The sequence below is a fragment of the Moschus berezovskii genome, chromosome 24 (assembly GCF_049115385.1).
Source record: "Moschus berezovskii isolate FMDL1 chromosome 24, NW_MosBer_1.0, whole genome shotgun sequence".
In the NCBI taxonomy this organism is placed as follows: Eukaryota; Metazoa; Chordata; class Mammalia; order Artiodactyla; family Moschidae; genus Moschus; species Moschus berezovskii.
Genome location: NC_142483.1, coordinates 2,965,001 through 2,990,407, shown reverse-complemented (window position 1 = coordinate 2,990,407; position 25,407 = coordinate 2,965,001). Strand labels below are relative to the sequence as shown.

Here is a 25,407-nt window from a genome sequence, read left to right as displayed (position 1 = left end):
TTAGGGTTAGACAGAGATTTCTGTGCCTATGAGAAAGGAAGGAGGGGGGTTCTTTCCATGCGTTTTTCCTCATATGCAGAGACCTGTGTCAGGGAGAGAAACTGCAAGGGCCGGAGCACGCTGCTGGGCCTTCTCAAATAAGCTGTACCCAAAGACTCCCCAGGAGTCTAGCATCGATATCGTCCTGGAGACCTGAGACCTGCACCAGGCTGGTGTGCCCTCAGAGCACGCGCCACTGTTCAGATCCCCTCTCCTCCAACAGACGCAGGCGGGACCTGCAAACCACAGCATGGGGGTGACATGAAAGGGAAGGGAAATGCCTATTCTAACCCCTCCACCCTCCCTGCATTATTGGGCTGCTCCGCTGTCCCTGGCGCCTGAGCCGGCTGGAGTCCTCTGTCTACACTGCAGCTAGGTCGGGACAGCCTGGCAGAGTGGCCTCGGTGAGCAACCACTTTAAACTCCGGTGTGTCCTCTGCTCGGGATGAGGCCAGAGTCTCCACTGGGACCTGGGCGGGAGAGTCACCGAGCCTGCACTTGACCTGGGTTCGCACCCCAAGCCTCCTTGCTGTGCGTGCAGCCACCAAAGCCCTCAGCAGGGAGCTGTGTCCAAGGCTGGGATGATTTCTGAGGTGGGAGGTGTGAGTGATTCGGAGAATTAATGAGAATGAAGCCCTTAGGTGCGTCCTCGGGCCATCCCACTCATTCAGTCCTGGGAGTCCACTTTGCCTAGCTCTAGTTGGCTCAGGAATCAAAGTTGGGCATGGATGGTGCTGCCGTCTTGTGGACACTTTCTGTAACTACACCTTGCACTCTGGCGCCTCCCGGTCCTCTCACCCGCAAGGCCTGGGGGCTCTTAAAACAGCTGACCACTTTCCCCCTAAAGCTCTAGTTGCCTCAGGAACAAAGGTGGGCACGGAAAAGTTCTGCAGCCTTGTCGACATTTCCTGTAGCCACCAGCTGACTACACATGTCTACTTGCATGTCTCACTCACAAGGCCTGGGGGGACTGCTAAGGACAGCTGCCCTGAGGATACATCCTGCCTAGGTAATGCAAAAAAATATTCCAGAAGCACCTGACTTTCAAAAAGCCCAATGCCAGTGGTCAGTTATCCTCATACCCTTTAGGGAAACCACAGAACAAGCTCTGAGCATCCCTAATTACTGTAGGAATGTCAGTCAAAAGAACAAAGAGAAATCACATCCCACCTGTCATCACGGACATCCTCAAAACCTACAAACATTAAATGCGTGAGACAGCCAGGAGGAAAGGGAACTGCCCTACACTGTGGCCAGCAGTGTACATTGGCCAGGGCCAGTGTGAGGGACACTGTTGAAATGCCACACACACGCAAATACTATCAAGAGAGGCTGACCTTAGGGTCTGACATTCCCATCCATGGGCCTGTATCTTGAGAAACCGTCATTCAAAACGACACTTGCCCCCAATCCTTCACGGTCACACTGCGCACAGTATGAAAACACAGAAGCAGCAAAGTCTCTGACAGATTGACGCTTTAAGGACACAGGTGCATACAGATGATGGGTGCCCTCAGTCACAGCCGCCCTCAGGACAGGCCCTGCGGTCACTACTGCAGAAATAATTACCAAACACAAGTGACTCAAGACGCCAAGAGGCACCGGTAAATTTTCTTCACACACTTTAAGGAAAAAGAAAAAAAATCAACCAAAAACTCCACCACAGGGCCAGATGCTCAGTATCCTTAATTCATGCAGGCAGGCCAATCAAAATGATGAGAAATCAAATCCCACCAGTCAGAATGGCCATCCTCACAAGTCTACAGACAATAAGTGGGAGGAGAGTCTGGAAGAAAGGGAACCCCTCTCCACTCTTGGTGGGAATGTACACGGCAACGCCAGTCTAACGGACAGTTTCCCAAAGCCTGAAAAAAAAGAGGCTAAGCCTGGGATGTGACACACCCACAGCAGGGCCTCTACCCCCAAAATCCATCATTCAAAAATATACACACAGCCCAACACGCACTGCGGCACTGCTTACAATAGCCACGGCAGAGAAGCAGAATACACACCGACAGATAAAGCTTTGGGACGATGTGGGACATGTGTGCGGAGAACGATCCCTCGGCCATAAGAAACGCCACCGAAACTGTGAAATGCTGCCCCTGGGTGGAGTCGAAGGCTCGCTCTCTAAGTGAAGTCAGCGAGACCGAGGGTGGCGAGAGTCCCTGAGAACCCACAGGGCTCCAGAAAAAATGGAAGGGTCCGATAGTAATCAGGGTTCAGGGGCTAACGCAGGCACAGCAGCCTGCATTTGTAGCAGATAAGTAAAAGGATTATTTCTTCCTTCCATGTATACACAGACATCGGTGTCTCAGACAGAAATCTGAAACCCTAGGAGAGAATCCGCAGGATGAGCTCGTTCCTTCCTTCCTTACCCCTGGTTTGTGTGGTGCTGTATGGCCTGTGGCCAGCCTGTGCCCCACTTTCTGCAGTGGTCTCTGTGGTAAAAGAATCCAAAAAAGAATAGGATAGACACACTCATGGATACGTGATGCTTCAGTCAGGCGGCTCTGCGCTGACGAGAAGCACCGCGCTGCAAATCGGCTGCCCTCCGTCAGAGCAGTGGCGTCAGAAATAAGAGGCGAGCAAAGACGAGCGACGGCTCTTTACAGCCCGCGGCCTTCGGACCTGAGGTCCTATCCTGCCCTTGGCCCTGGCCAGGGTCTGGGGCCACAGCTGGGTTGGGGTGGGGTCCAGACAGCTGGGCAGGGTGCCCCCAGTTGAGCCCCCTCTGAAACCTGTACAGTCTGGTTGGCTCTGGCGGGGACCAGAGCCCCCAGTGCGCCTGAAGGCTGCTGGCCCAAGCCTCTGGTCTCGAGGAGCTTGGAAAAGTCACAGCCTCCGCGGCTCCTAGCGTCAGTTTCAGGAGGTGATCTGCTCCCTCCTTTTATATAAGTAGAAAGTCTGTGACGGTATGCTCAACACGGAAAATGATCAGAGTAACTGAAATCAAATCTGTAAAATAAGGTATCAGTTCGCAGCAGTCAGAATGGGTTTCATAATAATGTCTACTACATATACCTGTAAAAAACCGTGATTCCAAGAGATAGATGCACCACGATGTTCATATAACTCTATTTAAAATAACCAAGATATATATGGAAGCAGCCTGGATATTCAACAACAGAGTGATGGATAAACATGATGTCTGTCATATGTACAGTGGAATATTGTTCATAAAATGAACCAAATCGTGCCATTTGCAGAGTTGTGAATGGGCTTAGAGACTGTCAAACAGTATAGTAATTCAGAAAGAGTAAAACCTACCTTGTACAATGTTGTTCCTTCCTGGAACCCAAAAGTGACACAGATGAGCTTTTATGTTAAGGAGGAATAGAGCCACACAGAGGGAACTGGGACGTTGGGGCTTACAGAGACACACTCGCAGTACTGTTAGCCCCTCAGTCGTGGCCGCCTCTTTGCAACGCCATGGACGTAGCCTGCCAGGCTCTTCTGTCCATGGGATGCTCCAGGCAAGGATACTGGACTGGGTAGCCATTCCCTTCTCCAAAGGATCTTCCCATCCCAGGAATCAAACCCAGGTCTCCTGTGTTGCAGGCAGAGTCTTCACTATTTGAGCTACAGAAAAATCCACCTGCGGTGCGGGAGGCCTGGGTTCACTCCCTGGGTTGGGAAGATCCCCTGGATATTCCAGTATTCTGGCCTGGAGAATTCCATGGACTGTATAGTCCATGGGGTCACAAAGAGTTGGACATGACTGAGGGACTTTCATTTTCACTTTTGGGCTTCGCTGGTGGCTCAGCTGGTAAAGAATCCACCTGCAATGTGGGAGCCCTGGGTTGGATCCCTGGGGTGGGAAGATCCCCTGGAGAAGGGAAAGGCTACCCACTCCAGTGTTCGGGCCTGGAGAATCCCATGGACTGTATACTAAAGATATACAGTGCTATGTATGAAAGTGAAGTCGCTCAGTTGTTTCCAACTCTTTGCAAGGCCACAGACTGTAGCCTGCCAGGTGCCTCCATCCATGGGGTTTTCCAGGCAAGAATACTGGTTGGCTTGCTATTTCCTTCTCCAGGGGATCTTATAACACAGGTAACTAATGAGAACCTAGTGTATAGCACAGTGAAGTCTACTCAATCTTTTCTGGTGGCATAACTGGGAAGGAAATCTAAACATAGGACACACACACACACACACACACACACATAGCCAATTCAGTCTGCTGTGCAGCAGACACTAACAGCATTGTACAGCAGTTATACTGCAATAAAAATAGTTTTCATAAATGTCGACAAACAACAGCTGTGAGTGAGGACCCGGATAAGAGGGACCCTCCTGCACTGTTGGTGGGAATGCACACTGGTACCAACCACTATGGAGCAAAGTATTTGGGTTCTTTTGGAAAAGCTAAAAGACGTCTACCCTATGGTCTGGCAATCCCACTCTTGGGCATATAACCACAGAAAACCGGAATTTGAAAAGACACTTGCACCCCAACATTCATTGCAACTCTACCTACAACAGCTAATGTCAAATGTCACCTACGTGTCCACTGACAGCTGAATGGCCAGGAAGATGCCACACACACACACACGCACACACACGCACACGCACACACATGAGCACACACGCGCATACACTGGAACATTACTAGCCAGAAAAGAACGAAAGAATGCCCCTTGCGGCAATGTGGGTGGACCGTGGATGACTATGCTAAGTGAAGCAAGCCAGACGAAGACAAATATCAAGTGGAATCACTTATATGTAAAACCTAGAAAAACTGATACAAATGAACTGATTTATGAAAAATAGGCGGCAAACCTATGATCACCAAAGGAGAAGTGGGGTGAAGGGATGAAACAGGAGCTTGGGATGAACAGACGAGCCCGAAAAACAGCTGCTGCATGGACAACGCTAAACTGACCGTGGGTCACGACGGACTGTGGAGGTTTCTTCAAGAGACGGGAACACCAGACCACCTCACCTGCTTCCTAAGAAGCCTGTGTGCAGCTCAAGAAGCAACAGCTTGAACCGGACGTGGAACAACGGACTGGTTCAAAACTGGGAAAGGAGTACGTCAAGGCTGTATACTGTCACCCTGCTTACTTAACTCTATGCGGTGCTCTGTTCAAGTTCAGTCGCTCAGTCGTGTCCGACTCTTTGCGACCCCATGGACTGCAGCCCGCCAGGCCTCCCTGTCCATCACCAACTCCCGGAGTTTGCTCAAACTCATGTCCACTGAGTCGGTGATGCCATCCAGCCATCTCATCCTCTGTCGTCCCCCTCTCCTCCTGCCCTCAAGCTTTCCCAGCATCAGGGTCTTTTCCAGTGAGTCAGTTCTGCGCATCAGGTGACGAAGTATTGGAGTCTCAGCTACAGCATCAGTCCTTCCAATGAATATTTAGGACTGATTTCCTTTAGGATGGACTGGTAGGATCTCCTTACAGTGCAAGAGACTCTCAAGAGTCTTCTCCAACACCACAGTTCAAAAGCATCAATTCTTCAGTCCTCAGCCTTCTTTATGGTCCAACTCTCACATCCATACATGACCACTGGAAAAACCATAGCCTTGACTAGACGGACCTTGGTTGGCAAAGTAATGTCTCTGCTTTTTAATATACTGTCTAAGTCGGTCATAACTTTTCTTCCAAGGAGCAAGCATCTTTTAATTTCATGGCTGCAGTCACCATCTGCCGTGATTTTGGAGCCCCAAAAAATAAAGTCTGTCACTGTTTCCATCATTTCCCATGAAGTGATGGGACCAGATGCCATGATCTTTGTTTTCTGAATGTTGAGCTTTACACCAACTTTTTCACTCTCCTCTTTCACTTTCATCAAGAGGCTTTTTAGTTCCTCTTCACTCTCTGCCATAAGGGTGGTGTCATCTGCATATCTGAGGTGATTGATATTTCTCCTGGCAATCGTGATTCCAGCTTGTGCTTCTTCCAGCCCAGTGTTCCTCATGATGTACTCTGCGTATAAGTTAAATAAGCAGGGTGACAATATACAGCCTTGACGTACTCCTTTCCCGATTTGGAACCAGTCTGTTGTTCCATGTGGGGTTCTAACTGTTGGGTCCTGACCTGCATACATGATATACAGAGTACATCATGCGAAATGCTGGGCTGGATGAACCACAAGTTGGAATCAAGATTGCCAGGAGAAATAACAATAACTTCGGATATGCAGATGACACCACCCTTATGGCAGAAAGCGAAGAACTAAGGAGTCTCTTGGTGAAAGTGAAAAAGGAGAGTGGAAAAGCTAGCTTAAAACTCAGCATTAAAAAAACTAAGATCATGGCATCTGGTCCCATCACTTCATGGCAAATAGATGGGGACACAGAGTATTTTTGGGGGCTCCAAAATCACTGCAGATGCTGATTGCAGCCATGAGATTAAAAGACGCTTGCTCCTTGGAAGGAAAGTTATGACCGACTTAGCATATTAAAAAGCAGAGACATTACTTTGCCAACAAAGGTCCGTCTAGTCAAGGCTATGGTTTTTCCAGTGGTCATGTATGGATGTGAGAGTTGGACCATAAAGAAGGCTGAGCACCAAAGAATTGATGCTGTTTAATTGCGGTGTTAGAGAAGACTCTTGAGAGTCCCTTGGACTGCAAGGAGATCAACCCTGAATATTCACTGGAAGGACTGACGCTGAAGCTGAAGCTCCAACCCTTTGGCCACCTGATGGGAAGAGCTGACTCAATGAAAAAGCCCCTGATGCTGGGAAAGACTGAAGGCAGGGGGAGGGGACGGCAGAGGATGAGATGGTTGGATGGCATCACTGACTCGATGGACATGGATTTGAGCAAACTCTGGGAGACAGTGAAGGACGGGGAAGCCTGGCGTGCTGCCGTCTATGGGGTCACAGAGTCGGACCCGACTGGGCGACTGAACGGCAACACTATACATATAGCAGATATTCAACAGTGTCCTAGTAGATAGCTCTAGGAGTTACGTTCACTATCATGTAATGACCTGTAATGAAAAGAATCTAAAGAAGGAGATCTGTGTCTATTGTGTATATCTGGATTAGTCTGGTGTGCCTCAGAAACTCACATAATGTTGTAAGTGAAATATACGTCAGCTTAAATAACAGGGGCTTAGCTGGTGGTCTGGTGTAGGGTTTGCCAGTTCTGTCCGTGTTCGTGGAGGTAAGATCCCACAGGGCTCACAGTCAAAGGACCAAAACATAAAACAGAAACAATATTCTAACAAACTCAGTAAAGACTTTAAAAATGGTCCACGTCAAAAAATATATATATATCTTTAAGAAAAAAATGAAGAAGGAACATCCCAGCCTGCGAAGAGTCATCTTTATTTTGAATCTTGTCACAGCTCACCTGCTCGAGAGTAATTCGTGAACTCAAAAAGTAGTAACGTATTTGGGCTTCCTCGGTGGCTCAGCAGGTGAGGAGTCCGCCTGCAATGCAGGAGACACAGGAGACCTGGGTTCGATCCCTGGGTCCGGAAGATCCCCTGGAGGCGGGCACGGCAACCCGCTCCAGTGTTCTTGCCTGGAGAATCCCACGGACAGAGGAGCCTGGCGGGCGACAGTCCTTGGGGTCACAAAGTATCAGATACAGATGACAACTGAGCGCGCACACACATACCTGGGCGAACAGCGTGAACGAGGCAGATGAAGGCCTGTGTGCGCGTGGGAGGCTTACATTCTCACGGAAGACAGTGAGCCGGCAAGTGGGCCACCAGTGATTCCAGGAGGCACAGGCTGCCCCAGAGGCTGGAGCAACGGAGGCTCAGAGGGTAAAGTGACCAGGGGGATCTTAGCTCAGGGGGCAGGAGGGTGACACTCATGCTCAGATCTGGGGGAACAGTGCCCAGGCAGAGGACACAGTGAGTGCAAGGCCCCCCGGGTGGACGGGGCTCGGTGGGCCTAGGAAGAGAAAGGAGGCTGGGGACGGGTGCGGGGCTGGAGGTCGCAGGGCCCGGTAGTGAGGCTTGGCTGGGGACCACGGATTTTCTCCCGTGTGCAGGGGAAGCCACTGATGCGGGTGAGCGGTGGGTCTGCGGTATGGAGCCCCGTTCGCCTGGGGGTGGGGGCCCAGGGGTGCCTCTGAGTCTATCCCGGGCCTCCAGGGCAGGAGGAGCCCAGGGGGCAGCGTGGACCTGGCTGGGGGAACCACGGCTCTGCGTGGGCAGAGCAAGTGCCGCCTCGCCATCAGCTTTGCAGGATGGCTTGAGCCCTGTGTCTGGGAGGGGTGCAGGCAGGCCCTGGGTCACACCAGGTGCGTTTGCGTGGCTGGACTGGTGTAGCTGGGGGCCAGACGTGTGCTCAGAGCACTGCTGTTCTCCCTAGTGGCGGGTGGGGGGACAGGCTAGGGGCACATCTGAGATGGGAAGGAGGTGTGGATTGGACTGGCAAGATGGGGAGGAGGCACCGGCCCTACAGCCTGGCTGCGAGCCCAGCACTGTCTGAGTGCTCAACAAGGCTCCTTGTAACAGAGGGAGAGGTCTACCTCGTTCTCGGACTGGGAGGCGCGGTTTTGCTAAGATGACCACGCTGCCCTGGCAATCTGCAGGGGCAGGGCAGCTCAGTTCAGGCGCTCAGTCGCGTCCGACTCTGCGACCCCATGAACCACAGCACGCCAGGCCTCCCTGTCCATCACCAACTCCCGGAGTTCACTCAAACTCATGTCCATCGAGTCGGTGATGCCATCCAGCCATCTCATCCTCTGTCGTCCCCTTCTCCTCCTGCCTTCAATCTTTCCCAGCATCAGAGTCTTTTCCAGTGAGTCCACTCGTCGCATGAGGTGGCCAAAGTATTGGAGTTTCAGCTTTAGCATCAGTCCTTCGAATGAACACCCAGGACTGATCTCCTTTAGGATGGACTGGCTAGATCTCCTTGCTGTCCAAGGGACTCTCAAGAGTCTTCTCCAACACCACAGTTCAAAAGAGTCAGGGCAATCCCTCTCAAATTCCCAATGGCATTTTTCACAGAACAAGAACAACTGTTTTTTTTTTTTTTCCAGTTGTATAGAAACACAAAAGTTAGCCAGAGCAATCTTGAGAAAGAGCGGGGCGGCAGGGAGGAATCAAGCTCCCTGACCTCAGGCTGCTCACAAAGCTACAGTATCAAAACAAGAGCCGTGGCACAGGAGGCAGAGGTGATGGTCAATGCAGCAGGGTGGAAAGCCCAGAAATAAACCCGCACACCTGCAGTCAGCCAATGCGCAACAGAGGGGCAAGAACGCACACAGTGAGCGCATTCTCTGGCACCACATACAGAAGCAAGCCCACAGTGGAGTAAAGACCTAAAAATAGGACCGTATACCATGAAACTCCCAGAGGAAACGTCAGCCTGACGCTGGCATAAACCGCAGCAGGGTATTTTTGGATCCATCTCCTAGAGTAAAGGAGATAAAAATGAACACAAATAATGAGACCTGAGCCAACTCGAGAGCTTTTGTACGGCAAAGGAAATTGTAAACAAACAAAGCAAGACAACCTGTGGACTGGGAGAAAATATTTGCAAACGACGTGACTGAGAAGGAATGCACAAATGAATTTCCAAAATATACAAACAGACCTTACAGTTTAATACGGAAAAAACCCCAAACAGCCAATCATCTTAGCAGAAAACATGGGTATTTCTCCGAAGAAGACAAACAGATGGTCAACAGGCATACGAAGAGATGTTCAACACCCTTAACTGTCAGACAGAAATGCAAATCAAAACTACAGTGAGGTACCACCTCACACCAATCAAAATGGCCATCGTTCAAATGTCTAGGGACGTCCCTGGCGCTTCAGTGGCTCAGAATCTGCCTGGCAGTACAGCGGATGCAGGGTCCCTCCCTGATCCGGGAACAAAGACCCTGCAGGCCACTGGCAACTGAGCCCACGCGACTCCAGAGCCTGTGCAACCAGGAAACCACGGAGCTGTGCAGTGGGGGCCCCACACGCCTCAACTCCCGTGCCTGTGTGCCACCGAGTGCCCAGCCTGCAAGCTCTGGAGCCTGTGTGCCACAAAGAAAGATCCACGTGACGCAAAGGACTAAGACTCCCAAAAAGAGTTTTTTTTTAAAGTCTACAAACAGTAATGCCGGAAAGTGTGTGGAGAAAAGGGAACCTTCCATAAGAAGAATGAAATAATACCATTGCAACCACGTGAATGGACCTAGAGGTTAGAGAAAGACAAATAGCGTACGACGCCACTGGTTTGTGGGATAAAGGAAGGGAATGCAAACGAACTTACTTACAGAACAGAAATCGACTCACAGACGGAAAACGAAGTTATGGTTACAAAAGGGGTGGAGGGGATGAATTAGGAGTCTGAGATGACCAAATAACATACACACTGATATAGAAAATAAACAAGGACCTACCATATAGAACTGGAGAAGGAACGGCTGCCCACTCCAGTGTTCTTGCCTGGAGAATCCCAGGGACAGGGGAACCTGCCAGGCTATGGTCTGTGGGGCCGCAAGAGTCAGACATGACTTAGCAACTAAACTGCTACTACTAAAATCCGTACTGGAGAAGGAAACGGCAACCCGCTCCAGTGTTCTTGCCTGGGGCACCTGACGACCTGCAGTCCATGGGGTCATAGAGAGTCGGACACGACTGAATGACTCTCACACACACACATCGCAGAGCACAGGGAGCTGTACTCAGTATCCTGTAATAACCTACAATGGCAAAGAATCTGAAAAAGCAAGCATGTGTGCATATAACTGAATCACGTTGCTTTACGCTTGAAACTGACACAGCGCTGCAAGTTAACGATTTGTTGTTGTTTAGTCGCTAAGTCATGTCCGAGCCTTTTGTGACACCTGTCTGTGGGATTTCCCAGGCAAGAATCCTGGAGCGGGTTGCCATTTCCTCCTCCAGGGGATCTTCCCCACCCAGGGACGGAACCTCTGTCTCCTGCATTGCAGGTGGACTCTTTACCACTGAGCCACCTAAAGAAAAAAAAATCCCCGTCCGGATTCTCCCAACGGCCTCGGAGGTGGCTGCATCGTCATGGCAGCAACAGAAGGGGCGACGGGCAGAGAGGCTACGGGGTTTACCCAGGTCGTCAGGGACCCAGGACACGGACATGGACACGGGCCACGTGCTTAGGTTTTACTCCGGCATCGTGTCTGTGTAAGGACTTACGGAGAAGGGTTGTTTTTTGGGTTTCGCTTTTTGTTCTGGTCTCGGGAGTGGAGGAAAAGACGCCCCAAGCCCCCTGACCTCGCACACTCACAAAGGTGGCTGGGCCAGTGGGCGTGAATGCTGCCCCGTGACCCCAGGGCAGCCAGCCGGTCTCCCACCTCGGTTCTCCCATCTGTAACAGCGGGCTGGGCTCACAGTTCCTGAGGCCAACTGTGGCGGCGCCAGCCCTGACCTTGGGGTCCTGACGGCTGTCCCTTCTGAGGGCCCAGTGTCTGGGGCCCCGTCCCGGCGGGGCTGGCCTCTCACCGGCCGCCCCGCATCCAGTGCCCCCAGGCCATGGCGATCAGAGCCGGACCAGGGTGTTAGTATGGGACAGTGCCTGGTGCCGGCGCGTGGTGAGCAGCACCTCCCTCCGATGGGCCCGCGGTGCTTTAGATCAGATGACCACCCCGGGCCCAGGTGATTGGTCGAGTCCTATTACTAGAAGCTGCTGAAGCCGACCAGGGATTCGGGGACTTGAGTTCCACTGCCCACACTTTCAAGGACTCCTGCGTCTTGAGGCAAACTGTCCCCTCTCGACTCTTTACTGCAGAGTCTTGCCCCACAGCCACAGAAGCGGAGCCCAGAACCAAGGTCACCTCCGAAGCGGGCGGAGCCCCTTTGCCACCGTTGCCAAAAGCCCCCCTGGGTATCACCAGCCAAGGTCACCTCCGAAGTGGGCGGAGCCCCTTTGCCACCATTGCCAAAAGCCCCCCTGGGTATCACCAGCAGGGCTCCTGACTGCAAATTAGGCAAAAACGCTCACCCTGGCACTCAGCCTGTGTTGCTCAAGTGTTTGTCGCTCAGTCGTGTCCGACTCTCTGTGACCCCATGGTCTGTAGCCCGCCAGGCTCCTCCATCCATGGGATTCTCCAGGCAAGAACACTGGAGTGGGTAGCCCTGCCCTCCTCCAGGGCATCTTCCCAACCCAGGGATCGAACCCGCGTCTTCTGCATCGCAGGGGGTTTGTACCGTCTGAGCCATCAGGGAAGCCCCAACTAATCACCTAATGCCAGCCTTCCAGCAGGAATTTTCCGTCTTGAGGCTGTAGAATTGGCTGCTAACCTTGCACGGGCTTTCCCTGGTCTGTTGGGGGATAGGCCCTCTGTGGGTGCTTGCAGCGCCCTCATTATCTCTGCTGTCTGTTCTTAATAAACCCACTCCTTTCTGAAATACTCCGTGTCTGGAAATTCTTTTCCAACCAGAGCTGGGACTCCACGACATTCACCTCAGTGTCTCCAACCTGAGAGAATAACACCCTGTTCTGAGCAATGTCCCCGGGGCAGGGCTGAAAGCCCTCTGTAAACGGTAAAGAGCCTGCTAAACATAAAGAGAAACGGCTGCATCAGAATGGAAACCACACGTTTCGGATTTTAAAAGGAAATTTTATTTTCATGTTATAAGGTGATTACAAACTCCTCTAAAAAAAAAAGCAAAGATGAATTTAAAATATCGATATACATATTTATCTAAAAAGCCAAAGAGGAAAAGAAACACCCCGCAAAATACAGGGATTCGTATCAGAAAACATTTATACACAAAAGCTTGTATACAGCGAGACTGAATTACACACCAAGGATCTTATTCAAATACAAATGCTCCTCAGAAGACTCTCTTGTTGCTTGATATATATATTTTTTCTTTTACAAAAGTTTAAAATATCTTAAAAATAGTTTGAAGTTTCAAAAAAAGTCCTGATGAACCAGACATTTCTGGAAGGTGGCAAAGACCCACGTTTTCAGTTTTCTCTTGTGCTAAATACAGTCACAGTTGCTAGGGATTTGGGTTAAAAAAAAAATGAAGCGGGCATCTCAATTTGAAGTCAAATATATATAAGATGCTTCAGCAGTCCCCCGCCCAGGGAACACAGCAGAATATGTCTGCAGCGACGCCTGTGGAGAGGGTGGCCCAGTGGGGACAGAGGCTGCTCCCTGGCTTCTGGGTGTCCACGCCCCTCTCTGAGTTTTGATGCCTGAGCTTTGTTGTTTTGTGCTTGTTGGGTTTTTTGCACAGTGATATTCACGGCGTCCACGTGGACGGCCTGGCCCCCCTGACCTTGGGTCTGAGGGCTGGATGGGACATCTGGCCGCCTCGAGGGGGTTCCCTTGGATTCTTTCCTGGCCAGTCTCTGAGGCCTGGGGGTGGGGAGGGATGGTAGGGCTGGGAGATGCTGGCTGGGCCCCTGCCCGCTGTGTGGCACCTGGGGACATGGGGACACTCTGGGTCAGGCTGAGTAGGACCCTCTCCCCTTACACTGCCTTCCTCCACTGTCCTGGGGGCCTGGGGTGACAATGCGGGACCAGAGCCTCTGCAGAGGGAGCTGCCCAGGGCCCAGAAACCATCCGAGGCTGCTCTGTGATGGCTGCGAATGTCCCACGTGGCCTCAGGCTAGATCTCGCCAGCTCCCAGAGGCCTGCTGGGTGGGGGGCCAGGGGGGCTGGGGCTGCCTGTCCCACTGAACTGCAGCTTGGGGTCCAGCCGGCCCCTGAGGACGCTCACAGGGTCCCTGGACTCGGGATGGAGCATGCCCTTTGCCGTTAAGGCTGGTCTTTGGTCTTCAAGGCGAACATGCCCCTTTACCAATGAGGGTGCTGACTGGGGGACCCAGGAAGCCTCTCCATCACTGGGGACCTCAGCGATGAACAGGGCCCAGGCAGGCCCAGCTCCATGGAGCATCTCCCCGGGTGAGATTGTCCTGGGGCCCTTCCCCATTTCTGCACCTTTAGAAACATCTTTTAAGCCTCTCTCTTGCCTCCCTTCCAGATCTGGCTGCAAACATCAGAATTCTGTTCCAGGTAGAGCGTGGGGGCCTACCCAGAGACAGGCGAACCAGAGTCGTGAGCTCCAAATGACAAGTTTCCTTTGTGCAGAGACACCAGAGGCACATGTCATTATACAAGGTGCTCACAGAGCTGAGTTGCACGGATACACGAGAGCTAAGGGGTCAGGCAGGAGGCTCAGGGCTGGGGACAGGTGCCCCGGACCTGGTTAGGGACAGTGGCTGACCTTCCTTCCAGGCGGGGCCTGGGGACTTGGTCTGCGTGTGTCTTTGGTCTAGAATTTGGTCTGGGAATTGTAGAAGAAGGGGCCTTTTCCGGGCCATTTCCAGAATGCTGCGATTTGCCAACCATCCCGAAACTCTGTGGCCTTTCGCCAGGGTCCGAGCCCCTGCATGTGACCTGTCCCCGGTCACTGACAGCGGTTAGCTTACTAAAGTTCCATAAAACAAAGGAGAAGAGAGCACACTGCTACTGGACGAAACTGGGAGGAAACGAGACCAACACCCTCGACTCAGACTTGGTGGCAAGCACAGATGCACAGCGAGCGGGGACGCAGACTGCCGGCGGTCTGGAAAGGACGGGGTGCTGTTTGGCAGAGGACACGCCGTGCAGACAGGGGACTGCGGCCACAGGCCCAAGATGGGAGTCACCTCTGCCCCTGGGAGGGCGACACCTGGGGCCCCGGCCCTGCCCGGGTTTGGGGAGGGGGTCCCAGGGTTCACAGAGCCCCTGCTCTGAACGCTGAGCCGGACCACGCGCCCCACAGCCCCCGAGGCGATCACTGCCCTTCGCGAGTGACGCTGTTTTGGTTTACTTTAGACTCTGGGCTTGGAAGTGTCTGTTTAAATGGCACAGTTTAGCTCCAGATGCGGGCTGGGCGGGATTCTAAAGGTGGGGTGCCTTCCGTCCTGGTTCAGAGAGGGACGCCCATTCCCGGGGTGCCTGCCCTGACTCCACTTCTGCCTGCGGGCCCCACCTACTGCACGTCTGACCCTGGCTTTTGTAGGGGACGGGCAGAAAGCAATGTCTTAGCTCTCAGGTGACCCGCGAGGGTTGCACCTGTGCCTGAACTCACAGGAGAGTTTGGGGAGCACCTTGCCCCAATGACAGCTTGCTCCTGGCGCTTCCTGCTAGGCGCCAGGGTGGCCCCGGGCCGGGGTCTTCAACAGGAGCCTCGGGGAGACGAGGACAGAGCCGAGGGTGGAGGGAGCAGGGAAGGAGCACCCCTCCCCCGACACCAGGCCCCTCCCGGGCGCTTGGGCGCACATCCTTTGGTCCTCTGGCTCACCCCTCGCCCCTCACCAAATACATCACACTTCTCCTACAGGCAGCTTTCGAGAGATGCCGGCTGGGGGGTCGGCCGGAAGCTGATAGGAGCCCCCTTCTAAGGCAACAGACCCATCCGTGCGAGGTCTGGAGCCTTGACACCCCCAGTTCCTGAGGGACCAGCCTCCACTCGCTCCAGGGGATACCCCAGGGAAGGATGCCTCTCCCTCTCGTCCTGACTACCCACCCTCAATCCTGAAATAAAAGGGACCCTGCCGATGCAGGGGTTCCCGGCACTCTGAGCACCAGACTTTCGCCGTTGGGCCTCCTCTGTGGACTCTGAGTCCCTTTACTTGAGGGGTTGGTTTACGGTTTGGGCATCTCTCTTATTGGCTAAGACAAGCGTCACAAGGCGCCTTCCTCTCTCCAGCCCCTTGGGGTCTGGCCAGATAGCCGTCTGCTTCACTTGAACCAGGCCTGCAGGTGCGACACCTTTAAAATTCCGCCCAGTGTTCCGGTGGGGGCTGGGGGGCAGAGCTTTCTGCCAGCTGCACAAGCACCGAATAATTGCTTTTAAAAACGAGATCTATTGCTGGCGAGATCAGTTCAAGTGGTAAACGTGTTTGACAATCTCCATGTGTGTACACACTTACATGTAAAAACAAATACAAAGAAAATTTTACCAAGTCCCCATAAAATACATCTAATTCCGTATGAAAGTTCTGCCTTGCCCTGGACAGCTGCCCGTGGGTTTGCTTTTTTGTACAAAACATCCCCAAATCAAAAGGAAATACACACACACACAACACCGCACGCGCACACGTGCACACGCTCACACACTCACACACACACACAGAGTAACATTTTCTGTGACAATTGAAAAAATAAACAAAAACCCTAGTGCAAATATAAAGCTCTGTAAACCTGGTCCTACGAGAATCTAATGTTAGTAAACAGCAGGGAACAGCCTGGCCGCCGGAGAGCGCTCACATCATGGTCTCCACGATGATGTGGGTGGGTTTCCTGAGCGTGTTGTTGACGGCCATGCGGGAGCTGTAGGGCATGGCCCCCTCGCGCTCCACGGCCCAGCGGTTGGGTTCCCTCGGGGTCAGCAGGTACTTGAGTCTCTGGAGGAGGAAGGGGGCGGGTGTGGGGAGACGGGTGAGGCCCCACGGTCTCCCTCTTCACCTCGCGTCCTGCCCGTGAGCTGTGTGACCTTCGCCAAACCCCTGTCCTCTCTGGACCTCCCAATTTCCATCCCCTGGCAAACAGAGGCCTTGGACCACGGTGTCCCAGGCCCTGAACGAGGGCGGGTCGTTTCCTTGGCCAAGTCCTGCTTCACACACCTGACAGCCAGCGGACTCGTGCCTCCACACTCTTTCCCCTACAGAGCTGAAATACACCTCCTTGGGACTCTTGTCCCCACTATCTCCCTGACTTGCAAAGCAGCTGAGTTTCTGTAGTTCGTATGCCCGAGGCTGGATGACTGTCTTGAGCCTCCCATGGCTCCCAACCTTCCCAAACTCCCCCATCTCCACAAGCTACAGGTCCTGCCCTCTCCACGTCCCCGCTGGGGGCCTGGAGACCACGCTGCCTGTGTCCGCGCTGCCCTGCCCATCAGCGAGGCCAGAGGCTAGACCACCGCCCAGCGCAGGGCAGCTGGTCCTTCCCCAGGATGCCTGATCACAGGATGGGTGAGGGGGAAAAAAAGCCCTTCTCAAGGCACCCAGAAAACCAAAGCAGAGCTGAGACTTGACCCAGGGCTCCCGCTGCCAGGTGGCCATTCAGAGGCTTCAAGAGGAAGCCTGGTTAACAGGGAACCCTGTCTGGGCACCCACCTTCACTGCAGGTTTACAACAAGCCTCAAAAGCTGCTTGGTAAAAGCTCCAATGTTTCATTTGAAAATCCAGATTTCCACCTGCTCTTTAAAAACCACAAGATCTGGCAAGCAGAGGCCCACATCTCCTTGATAACCCGGGGGAGGGGGAGCGCACCAGAACTGGGAGCCTGACCACCTCCTGCGATGGTGCCCGAGCCCCCGCCCCCAGTCCCCCTCAACCCCAGCTGGGGTGCCTGCCTGGGCCTGGGAGGAACCAGACTGGAGGCAAACACAGGTAGGTGGCGGCCAGCTGCCTTCAGAGGAGGGGGGCTTCAGGGAACCGTCAGGTCGGGTCTGGCGCCGGGGGGTGAGGATTGGATTTGACCCGGGGGTGGACTCGAATTCCTCCCCGACACCAACCCCGCTCTGCCCAAACTTCTAAACTTGAGATGGAGCAGGATTTTAAAATTAGGATTCCAAGGGACAGAAGGCAGTGACCTCTTGGGGCAGCTATGAGTGCTGAGCACTCAGCACTGCCACCCAACGCCGCCAATTAACCCTTCAGTCTCTGGGTGGCAAGAGAAATTCCTGGAAATTCCTGGGGGAGGGGCTGGATCTGTCCCAGGCACAATATGTCGGTGCTTTGATAAATGAGAGGGCTGTTCAGTATTCTGGCTGAATCCTGGGGTCCTTCCTTGTGGCCTCTGAGGAAACACAATGGACTCAGTGCTGCGGGAACACCTCAGAGGCTTCCTGGCCCAGACAGACCCCAGCCTCGCAGTTTCCTCCCTGGCTCACCCCTGTCTCCTTTCTCTGTCCCCTCCTCCCACCCCCCACCCAACCCCGCCAACCTCCGACCTACGAAAACTCCCCTCCCCCTCAACCAGTCCCCTGCCCACAAGGAAACTGCCCAGCCCAGGAGGGAGCCAGGGCCCCCGGACATCCTGGCTCCAGATTTTTAAGAGAATAACAATAAAAACAGCCCAGAACAAAACAGTGCCGTCCTGGAGCCAGCCCAAGCCTAAAGGTTAAGGGAAAGTCTAAGAAAAGGATTTCTTGGAAAGAGCCAGGGCCTGCAATCTCCAGGACCGTTGGAGGAACTTCAGAGAGGATGGCGGCAGGATCCGGGCGGTGGGTGGGGGAGTGGGGGGAGGAGACCCGCGGGGGCAGAGACCCCAGAGCCAGAGCTTCTGCTCAGTGCAGAGGTGGCTTCTTTCCGAGCGTCCGGCAGCAATCAGGGCCACCGGTCTGGGAAGGGGGACACCAGCGTGGGCTGGGCTCAGCCCTCCCCGGCAGCTCCTGTCTCAAAGACACCCTGGCCCCCCTGCTCTGGGGGTGAAGCCCTGGCTCTCATCTCGGCATCTGAAGCTGCTGCCCCCTGGCCCGCTGCCTGGCCCCCAAAGGTGCCGCCGCTGCCCCATCTTCCCACCACACAACCTCTTGCCTGCAGCTTTAGCCGCGCCACAGAGTCAGGGAGGGGCCTGGGGCTCAGAGAGGGCCAGCGCGGCACCCCAGGTCACACAGCAAACTGCCAGCTGGCTGACCTTCAGCGTCCTGCCCCCGGCCCAAATCCCCCAGGCTGGGGGGCCCTGGGTGCTTACCACAAGGAACGGCCCTTCTGTCTGGCCGAGGCGGATAACCATGACCAACGGGACGCAAACCATGGAGGACAGGGCCAGGCACCAGCCCAGCCCGATGGCCCAGGTGGGGTACATGTAGACTTTGTTGTAGGTCAGGGGTACATACTTGACAAGAGAGAAGATAAAACATCCCTGTGGGGAGACAAGGGGCGGTCAGGGCCTTCTGGGGCCAGGGCGGGGCCCACCCGAGGGGCCCACACGCTTCCCCCTCTGCTGACGGAGCGGCTGCCCTGCTCAGAACCCCCTGCCGCAAGCCCCTTCTCTGGCCAGCAATGCCCAGCCACCTGCCTACTGCCTCCTCCTGCATGGCTACGCTCCGGCTCCCCCGATTCCTCCCAGCATCTCAGCGCCCCCACCCCGGGCTCCCTGGGACCTCTGGGCAGGCTGCTCCCGCCCATGGGACCGCCTTCCGTGCCCCTGATCACCCAGGCAGAGCTGGGCAGGACCCTCAGGGTGCCCTTAGGATGAAGCGCAAACATGCACGCATGCGCTTATGCCCAGGTACCAAGTCGCTTCTTGCACCCGACTCTGTGCGACCCCATGGGCTGTAGCCCGCCAGGCTCCTCTGTCCATGAGGAGTCTCCAGGCAAGGATAGTGGAGTGGGTGGCTGTGCCCTCCTCCAGGGGATCTTCCTGACCCAGGGGAAAACTGAACCCACCTCTCTTACATCTCCTGCATTGGCAGGTGGGTTCTTTACCACTGGTGCCACCCGGGAAGCCCGCTGGCTGCTACAGCGGCTGGCATTTTGTGGGTCTGCAGCTCAGATGAAAAAAGGGCACAGCCACTCTCGGGGGCAAAGTGATGGCCTATGCGGTCACTACTACTCAGCCCCACATCGGTCAGCCTCCCTGTTTAACAAATGGGAACACGGCGGGGGCCCCACAAAAAGGGACACAGTGGTCTGGAGACAGAGATCCCTGGGGGGAAATCCCCCGGCACCCGGTTCCTAAACGGGGGACAGCTACCCTCTGAGCTCCCCGTGGTCTGAGCAGACAGCAGCAGCCCGGCCCCTGCTCCAAGGCCCTGCTGACATGGGTTTGTCGGAGGCCAGCACTGAGCCGATGCTGCGTTCCCGATGGGCGGGCGAGTGAAACTGTCAAGCCCTGGGGTAGGGACGGCTGCCCATGGCCGCGTGGGAGGACACTCACGGTACAGAGAAGTGGAGTGACCACGGCCCAGCAGCACTTCATCCAGGGCCCCGGCCGGTAGCCGATCATGTCTTCAATACCGTCGTAGAAGTTATCGCTGCCTGCAAGAGACAGAGGCAGACGGATGGTGATCCGGCGTCCCGAGGCGGCATCCGCCCCGGGAACCTCACGGCAGGGGCTCAAGGGCCGTGGGGTAGGGGAGAGGCGAGGAGGAGGGACCTCACCCAGTGTGCGCACCTCCACAGCACACAGACCCGGCACGCGTTTATCTGAGAGGATCTGAAATTCACGGGTCACTGGGGAGCCGGTATTTTTCTGGCCACCTCAGGCAGAGTCCCAGATCCTGCTATGGCCATCCCAAGGACTCAAGAAGGTCAGAATGGACCATTCCTGGACTCCAGGGGTGGCTCATCAAAGACAGACCCCTGCAAGGCCAAACTGTGTTTGTCAAGGCATCTGGTCACACCTTGAGCCTTCTGCCTGGGGAGAAGCTTCCGTGTGGCTATGGTCATATTTGTGGTGAAGGGGCACCCTGGAGAGGAAGGGTCCAGGCAGGGAATGGCCTTCGTGTTTGATTCAAAATGAAATTCCCACGAGAATTCTGTTTCTGAAGCTTCTAAAGAAAGAAGCCCAAAGGGGAGACTTGAGAAAAGTAGGCAAACGTCTCTACTCACCATATATCCAGGCAATAGCAAAACATTCAAAGAACGCCACCCACAGAAGGCACACACCGCTGGCTGCATAGTAGTCAAAGAGCTGAAACACGTACATGCCACCCTGTGAAGAGAAAGCCAGAGGAGGTGAAGTTGCTATTTGGCCTCTACATCCTTCCATATATAGAGTTCTGGCCTGTCAACAAGAAATAGAAAGCCCAAGGTTGGCGGCCGGGGGGAATTGGGCAGAGGCCATGAGGATCAGATGCTTAGCTTCATGACAAATTTAATTTAATTCAGAAAGTAAAAAAGTAAAAACTTAATTAAAAAAGACATACACAGAAACAAAAGCAAAACATGTCTTTCCTCACACAAAAAAGAATGGGTTTGCTGAAGCCTGTTTCCACTGGAAGGGCTTAAAACCCCCAGCGGCCAACAGAGAAGACTTCAGTGAGATCGCGCTGCTTGGTGTGTAAACCCGTGATCTGCCTTTTAGGGGGTGTTTCTTACGGACACTTTGAGAAACACATTTATTTTGAGTTCTGGGAAGGAAGACGGGACGTGAAATCCCGATCTGGGGGTCGAATGCAACCCTGTGCTGGAGAGCAAGGAGAGATGGGTGGTGAGGCCTGGGGAGATGAGCCCGCGGCCTGGGCTAGGCTCACATGCTCGGCTCTCCTGCAGGCCGGCCGCAGAAGGGCCACTGGCCCACGGCAGTGGGGACGGAGCTGCTGAAAAGGGGATTTCTGCTGAAGCGCCCCTTCCCCCAGGGGTAGCTGGTGGCCACGGTGTTGCCAGGGTAACAGGGGAGCGGGGCAGGGCATCTGGCTGGAGGGCGGGGTCGTGAGTCACCTCCTGCTGCCCCTGGGTGGTGTGGGACCCCCAAAGGAGGGACGAGCTCAGTTCGCCGGGCCCTCTCACCCAGCTGCTGGGTAGGGGGGCGGCGGGGAGGCGGTGTGGCCTTGAACTGACCTGGGAAGCACACTGAAAGCACCCAGGGCCCTGCCGGTGGGGGGTCCCCTTGTGCCCGGCGGGAGCCACCTACCTCCGTCACCATGGTCAGTCCTAGCAGGTAGCTGACGCAGCATATGGAAGCGATGAAGATCTCCCGATGAAAGCCCTTCCTGAGCAAGGACGGGTGCAGATCGACCAAGGACGTGATCTGTCCTTCCACCTCCACAAACTGGGGAGGGAAGGAGAGCCGTGAGCAGCAGGCCAGCACCCCCTCGGCTCAGAGAGGGGCGGGGTTGCGTCCACGCCGTGGAGGAGCTCCTCATGCTGAGTCCCACCCCTCGGGCCAGGACTGGTGGGCCCCGCACGGCTCTCCAGATAGTCCACGCCCCTGAGGCCCCTCCGCCCAGCACACTTGCTGGCCGGTGTGTTAATGCGGACAACCTCCCGCTTGGGTCTGGGTTTTCCTGGAAGCCAAAGGTGGTGTGCCCCTATTTCTGGGCCTGGGGCACCCAGCCGGGCCAGGCACACAGCAGCACGTGACCTATGGGTGGTGGTGACCCAGGCAAGTCTGGGCTTCAGTTCCCAGACTGAAGACTCACACGGTGGTCTTTAGCCCTGTGGGGACCGTGGGCTCCACAGGAGGATTCCACACATGTTGCATGCGTGCCCACAGGCCCATGTGCGTGAGTCCAGTGCTGCCCGCAACCCCCGGAACTCATCCCTGGGCTCCCAAAGGTGATGGCAAGGCCAGTCCATAGGTAACCTTTGAGGCTGACCCTCGGTCTTTCTAAACCTTCCCATCGTTGTATGAAATGATTTATCCTGGGGTGGGGGACATTCCACATTGGCCCACGGCGCCGCCTCGGTTCTCAGACGGGGGGGTCAACCCCGTCCTGTGGATGCGTATCACAAGGATCTTAGCGGCTTCACGACCTCAAGTGAAGATGCCCCGCAGACGGTTTCCAGCCCCTGTGGCGGCCGCCCGGGGCAGGACCACGTCTGTCTGTATGCACAACTATGCACAGCACAGCGGTCTAAAGGTGCAGTCTGGGGTGAAAGGGCACGCTGCCGCATTCTAACTGGAGTGGCCACAGCCAAACAGCTCGGCCCGCCAACACGCTCTCTGAGGCCATCGGAGGCCACTCGACATCCAAAAGCTAAAACCTCAACCCGTTGGCTCTTTCCTCTGGGACAGGCACTGGGAGGTTTGCTTCCACAGCCTTCCTGCAAGACACGGCCAACCGCTGGCTTCTCTGGGAAGCATCATGGGAGAATCAGGGAACACACACACATGGGAGCAGGTCCATCCCGTGCGCTCAAAGGGGCCGGGAATTCAGAGAAGCGATGACCAAGAAGCTCTTGGAAGGGGTCCCAAGAGAACAGGGGGCAGGTGCTTAGACCTGATTGATGTCTCAGCCAAATGGGCGCTGAGCCTAAACTGCCAGTGAACAAGAGCAGACCAGCAGCTCTGATATTAACCTTGTAAAGGAGTCAGAAACAAAGTTCTTTCCCTTTTTGAGATTTGAAAATCAAAGACAGGCAGATCCAGGGTCACTGAGAGTCAGGGCTAACACCGGCACAAGCCCCTCGTTGCTGAGTTTGCTGCGGCCCTGGAGGGCACCACGCCCCCTCCACCAGCCTCTCCAGACCTGACTCACTAAATAGTGACACAGCCCCGCCTTCTCAGAGCCTCCACTTCCTTCGCTATAAAGTGAGAGCATCCTGCTGGTGCTTAGAAGCCAGGTGGCGGCGGGAGGAAAAAGGGGTTTTAGTGGGGACAGGCTTTCCGTTTGGGAAGATGAGAAAGCTCTGGAGGTGATGGTGGTGATGGCTCCGACAACGTGCGTGTACTTAACGCACCGAACAAGCACTTACAAATGCGTGCTCAGTCGCTCAGCTGTGTCCGACTCTTTGCGACCCTATGGACTGAAGCCCGCTAGCCTCCTCTGTCCAGTGCGATTTTTCCAGGCAAAAATACTGGAGGGGTTTGCCATTCCCTTCTTCAGACAATCTTCCTGACGCGGGGATCAAACCAGCGTCTCCTCCTTTGCAGGTAGGTTCTTTACCTCTGAGCCGCTGGGGAAGCCCTAACCATGGCTAAGAGGGTCGATTTCACGTTAGATTTTCCCACATGTGACATGTGAAGCCTGGTCTGAGTGGACACCTCGCAGGGCAGGGCCCTTATGGCTGCTGCCGGTCTATCTATAGAACCTTCCCCCTCGTCCCCGAGTTCACACAGGTGAAGCGGAGGCATCCCAGGGCTGAAATCCCACCACGCCCCTTCCTGGTGCGTCAACTAGGCCAGTCGTTCGGCGCTGCTAGCTCCACTCTCTGAACCAGAAGAGCTCGCTCAGGGCGACGCTACTCTGGAGAGCTTCAGGCTTCCCGAAGTGAAGGGCCATGGGGGGGCCTGGCTCCGAGGCACACAGCCTCCACCAGGCCCCACCTGCCTCCCAGGGGAAATCTAATGAATAACCACCCACGCCCCTTCCACAGCCCAAGAGGCCAGTCTGGAGATGGCCTGCTTTGTCATTTATTAACCTCTTTCTGTTTTCTCTTTTGGGTTTTGCTGAGAGCTCTGGAAGAGGTTATAAAAGCTGGCTGCCGGGGGCCTCCGAAGGCCAGGCTCATTAACCAGGGGTGATGGATGGAGCCCTCTCGCTGTTTACACAGCTCAAGTTATTTTTGTTTCCTGTCTCCGAAATGTTTTCCTTCGGTCTTCTCTGCTAATCCTGGTCTTCTTTCTGGCAAACCCTCCGCTCTGCTCTGGACTTTGCAAGCAAACCATTCTCTCTCCCCTGACTGACCTTCTGAGACTTCCTACCTCCCAGGTCCTGAGTCCCCGGGGGCCCATCTGTTCACTGGCTTCGAGGCCGCTGCCGGGTAGATGGACGGTGGGCAAGGCTCTCTCCTGAAGGGGTGCATCCCCCACCGCTCGCAGGATCCCAGCTGACCAGGCTTTTGTGAGGCATCCGGACGCCCAGCTGGCACACGAGGCTGCCTGTCAGTGACTGACCTCGGATGGATGCCCCTGGGTGGCACTGGGCACAGGACTAGCCCGCCCTGCACACCCTAACTGCCCCCTCCTGGAATCACACCTGTGCTCTCGAGAAGGCCTCAGTGAAAACACGCCTATTTCCAGGGAAAGGTGTCCCATGGGCTCGCTCTAACGTCCTCCGGGCACCACTGACTGCTCCCTATCAGGAAGCGTGCCCGGCATTTCACCTAAGGCAACGAAGATACAATCATACCCATTTACTGGATGAGGAAACTGAGGCGGGGGTGGAGGAAACGTGTTCAACAAAGCAACACCGTGGGAACAAGTGGGCCTGGGAACTGAGTTACTCCAAAGGCAGACGCACGTGGACACACCCCGGGGAGGGGGGAGGCTTGAGCCCTGGAGGGCTGGGACAAGGGAGTTAAGAGGTGCAGGGAATGACGACAGGGTAGTGGTGGCCCTGCTTGTGTTGGGAGGGCAGGGGGGCGTTGAGCGAGGCTCTAGGGGCTCGGTTTCCCTGTGGGGGCCAATCTCGCTGACCCACGTGCCCCAGGAGGTGGCAGTGCTCAGGACTGTCAGTGGCCACTCGTGTCCCAGACACAAGTGTTGGCTGCCTGCCTGAACGGCCCATGGGCCGGGTCCCGCTGGGACCTGCCCAGGGGCTCTGTGCTCCGCAGTGCGTGCCACCAACTGTGGTCTCGCCCTTCTCCTTGTACCCCTGGGCCCACAACCCAAGGCTGTCTCTCTCTCTCTCCCGCTGAGGTCAAAGGCTCGAGCTCTGGCGCAGATGACATCCTGCTGCTGCCCTGGGCCATTCCCTCCCCCAGAATCCTCGCTGGCTGCAGCTGCAGCAGGCGCCACGTGAGGCGCTGTGTGTGTGTGTGTGTGTGTGTGTGTGTCTGTGTCTGTGTCTGTGTGTGTGTGTGTGTGAGGCGCTGTGTGTGTGTCTGTGTGTGTGTGTGTGGTACTGTGTGTGTGTGTCTG

The 25,407-nt window shown here is 55.0% G+C and overlaps 1 protein-coding gene and 1 long non-coding RNA gene across 6 annotated transcripts in view; both read right to left on the bottom strand.

Annotated features, from left to right (window-relative positions):
• Nucleotides 1-7,303: 7,303 nt before the first annotated feature.
• Nucleotides 7,304-10,619, bottom strand: LOC148773970 (uncharacterized). Its single transcript, XR_016036207.1, has 3 exons — nucleotides 10,354-10,619; nucleotides 9,300-9,371; nucleotides 7,304-7,550 (listed from the first exon to the last, which is right to left on the bottom strand). It is a non-coding gene; the product is annotated as an uncharacterized LOC148773970 (long non-coding RNA).
• Nucleotides 10,620-12,528: 1,909 nt separating this feature from the next.
• SLC6A6 (solute carrier family 6 member 6) overlaps nucleotides 12,529-25,407 on the bottom strand; it is an 82,657-nt gene continuing 69,778 nt past the window's right edge. For all 5 annotated transcript variants that reach the window (XM_055413491.2, XM_088831792.1, XM_088831791.1 and 2 more), the window contains 5 exons: nucleotides 21,517-21,654; nucleotides 20,493-20,595; nucleotides 19,819-19,919; nucleotides 18,631-18,801; nucleotides 12,529-16,337 (listed from right to left, as the gene is read on the bottom strand). In XM_055413491.2, the coding sequence (XP_055269466.2) occupies nucleotides 16,197-16,337; nucleotides 18,631-18,801; nucleotides 19,819-19,919; nucleotides 20,493-20,595; nucleotides 21,517-21,654 (654 nt within the window). In that variant the 3' untranslated portion in view covers nucleotides 12,529-16,196. The remainder of the gene's footprint in view (nucleotides 16,338-18,630; nucleotides 18,802-19,818; nucleotides 19,920-20,492; nucleotides 20,596-21,516; nucleotides 21,655-25,407) is intronic.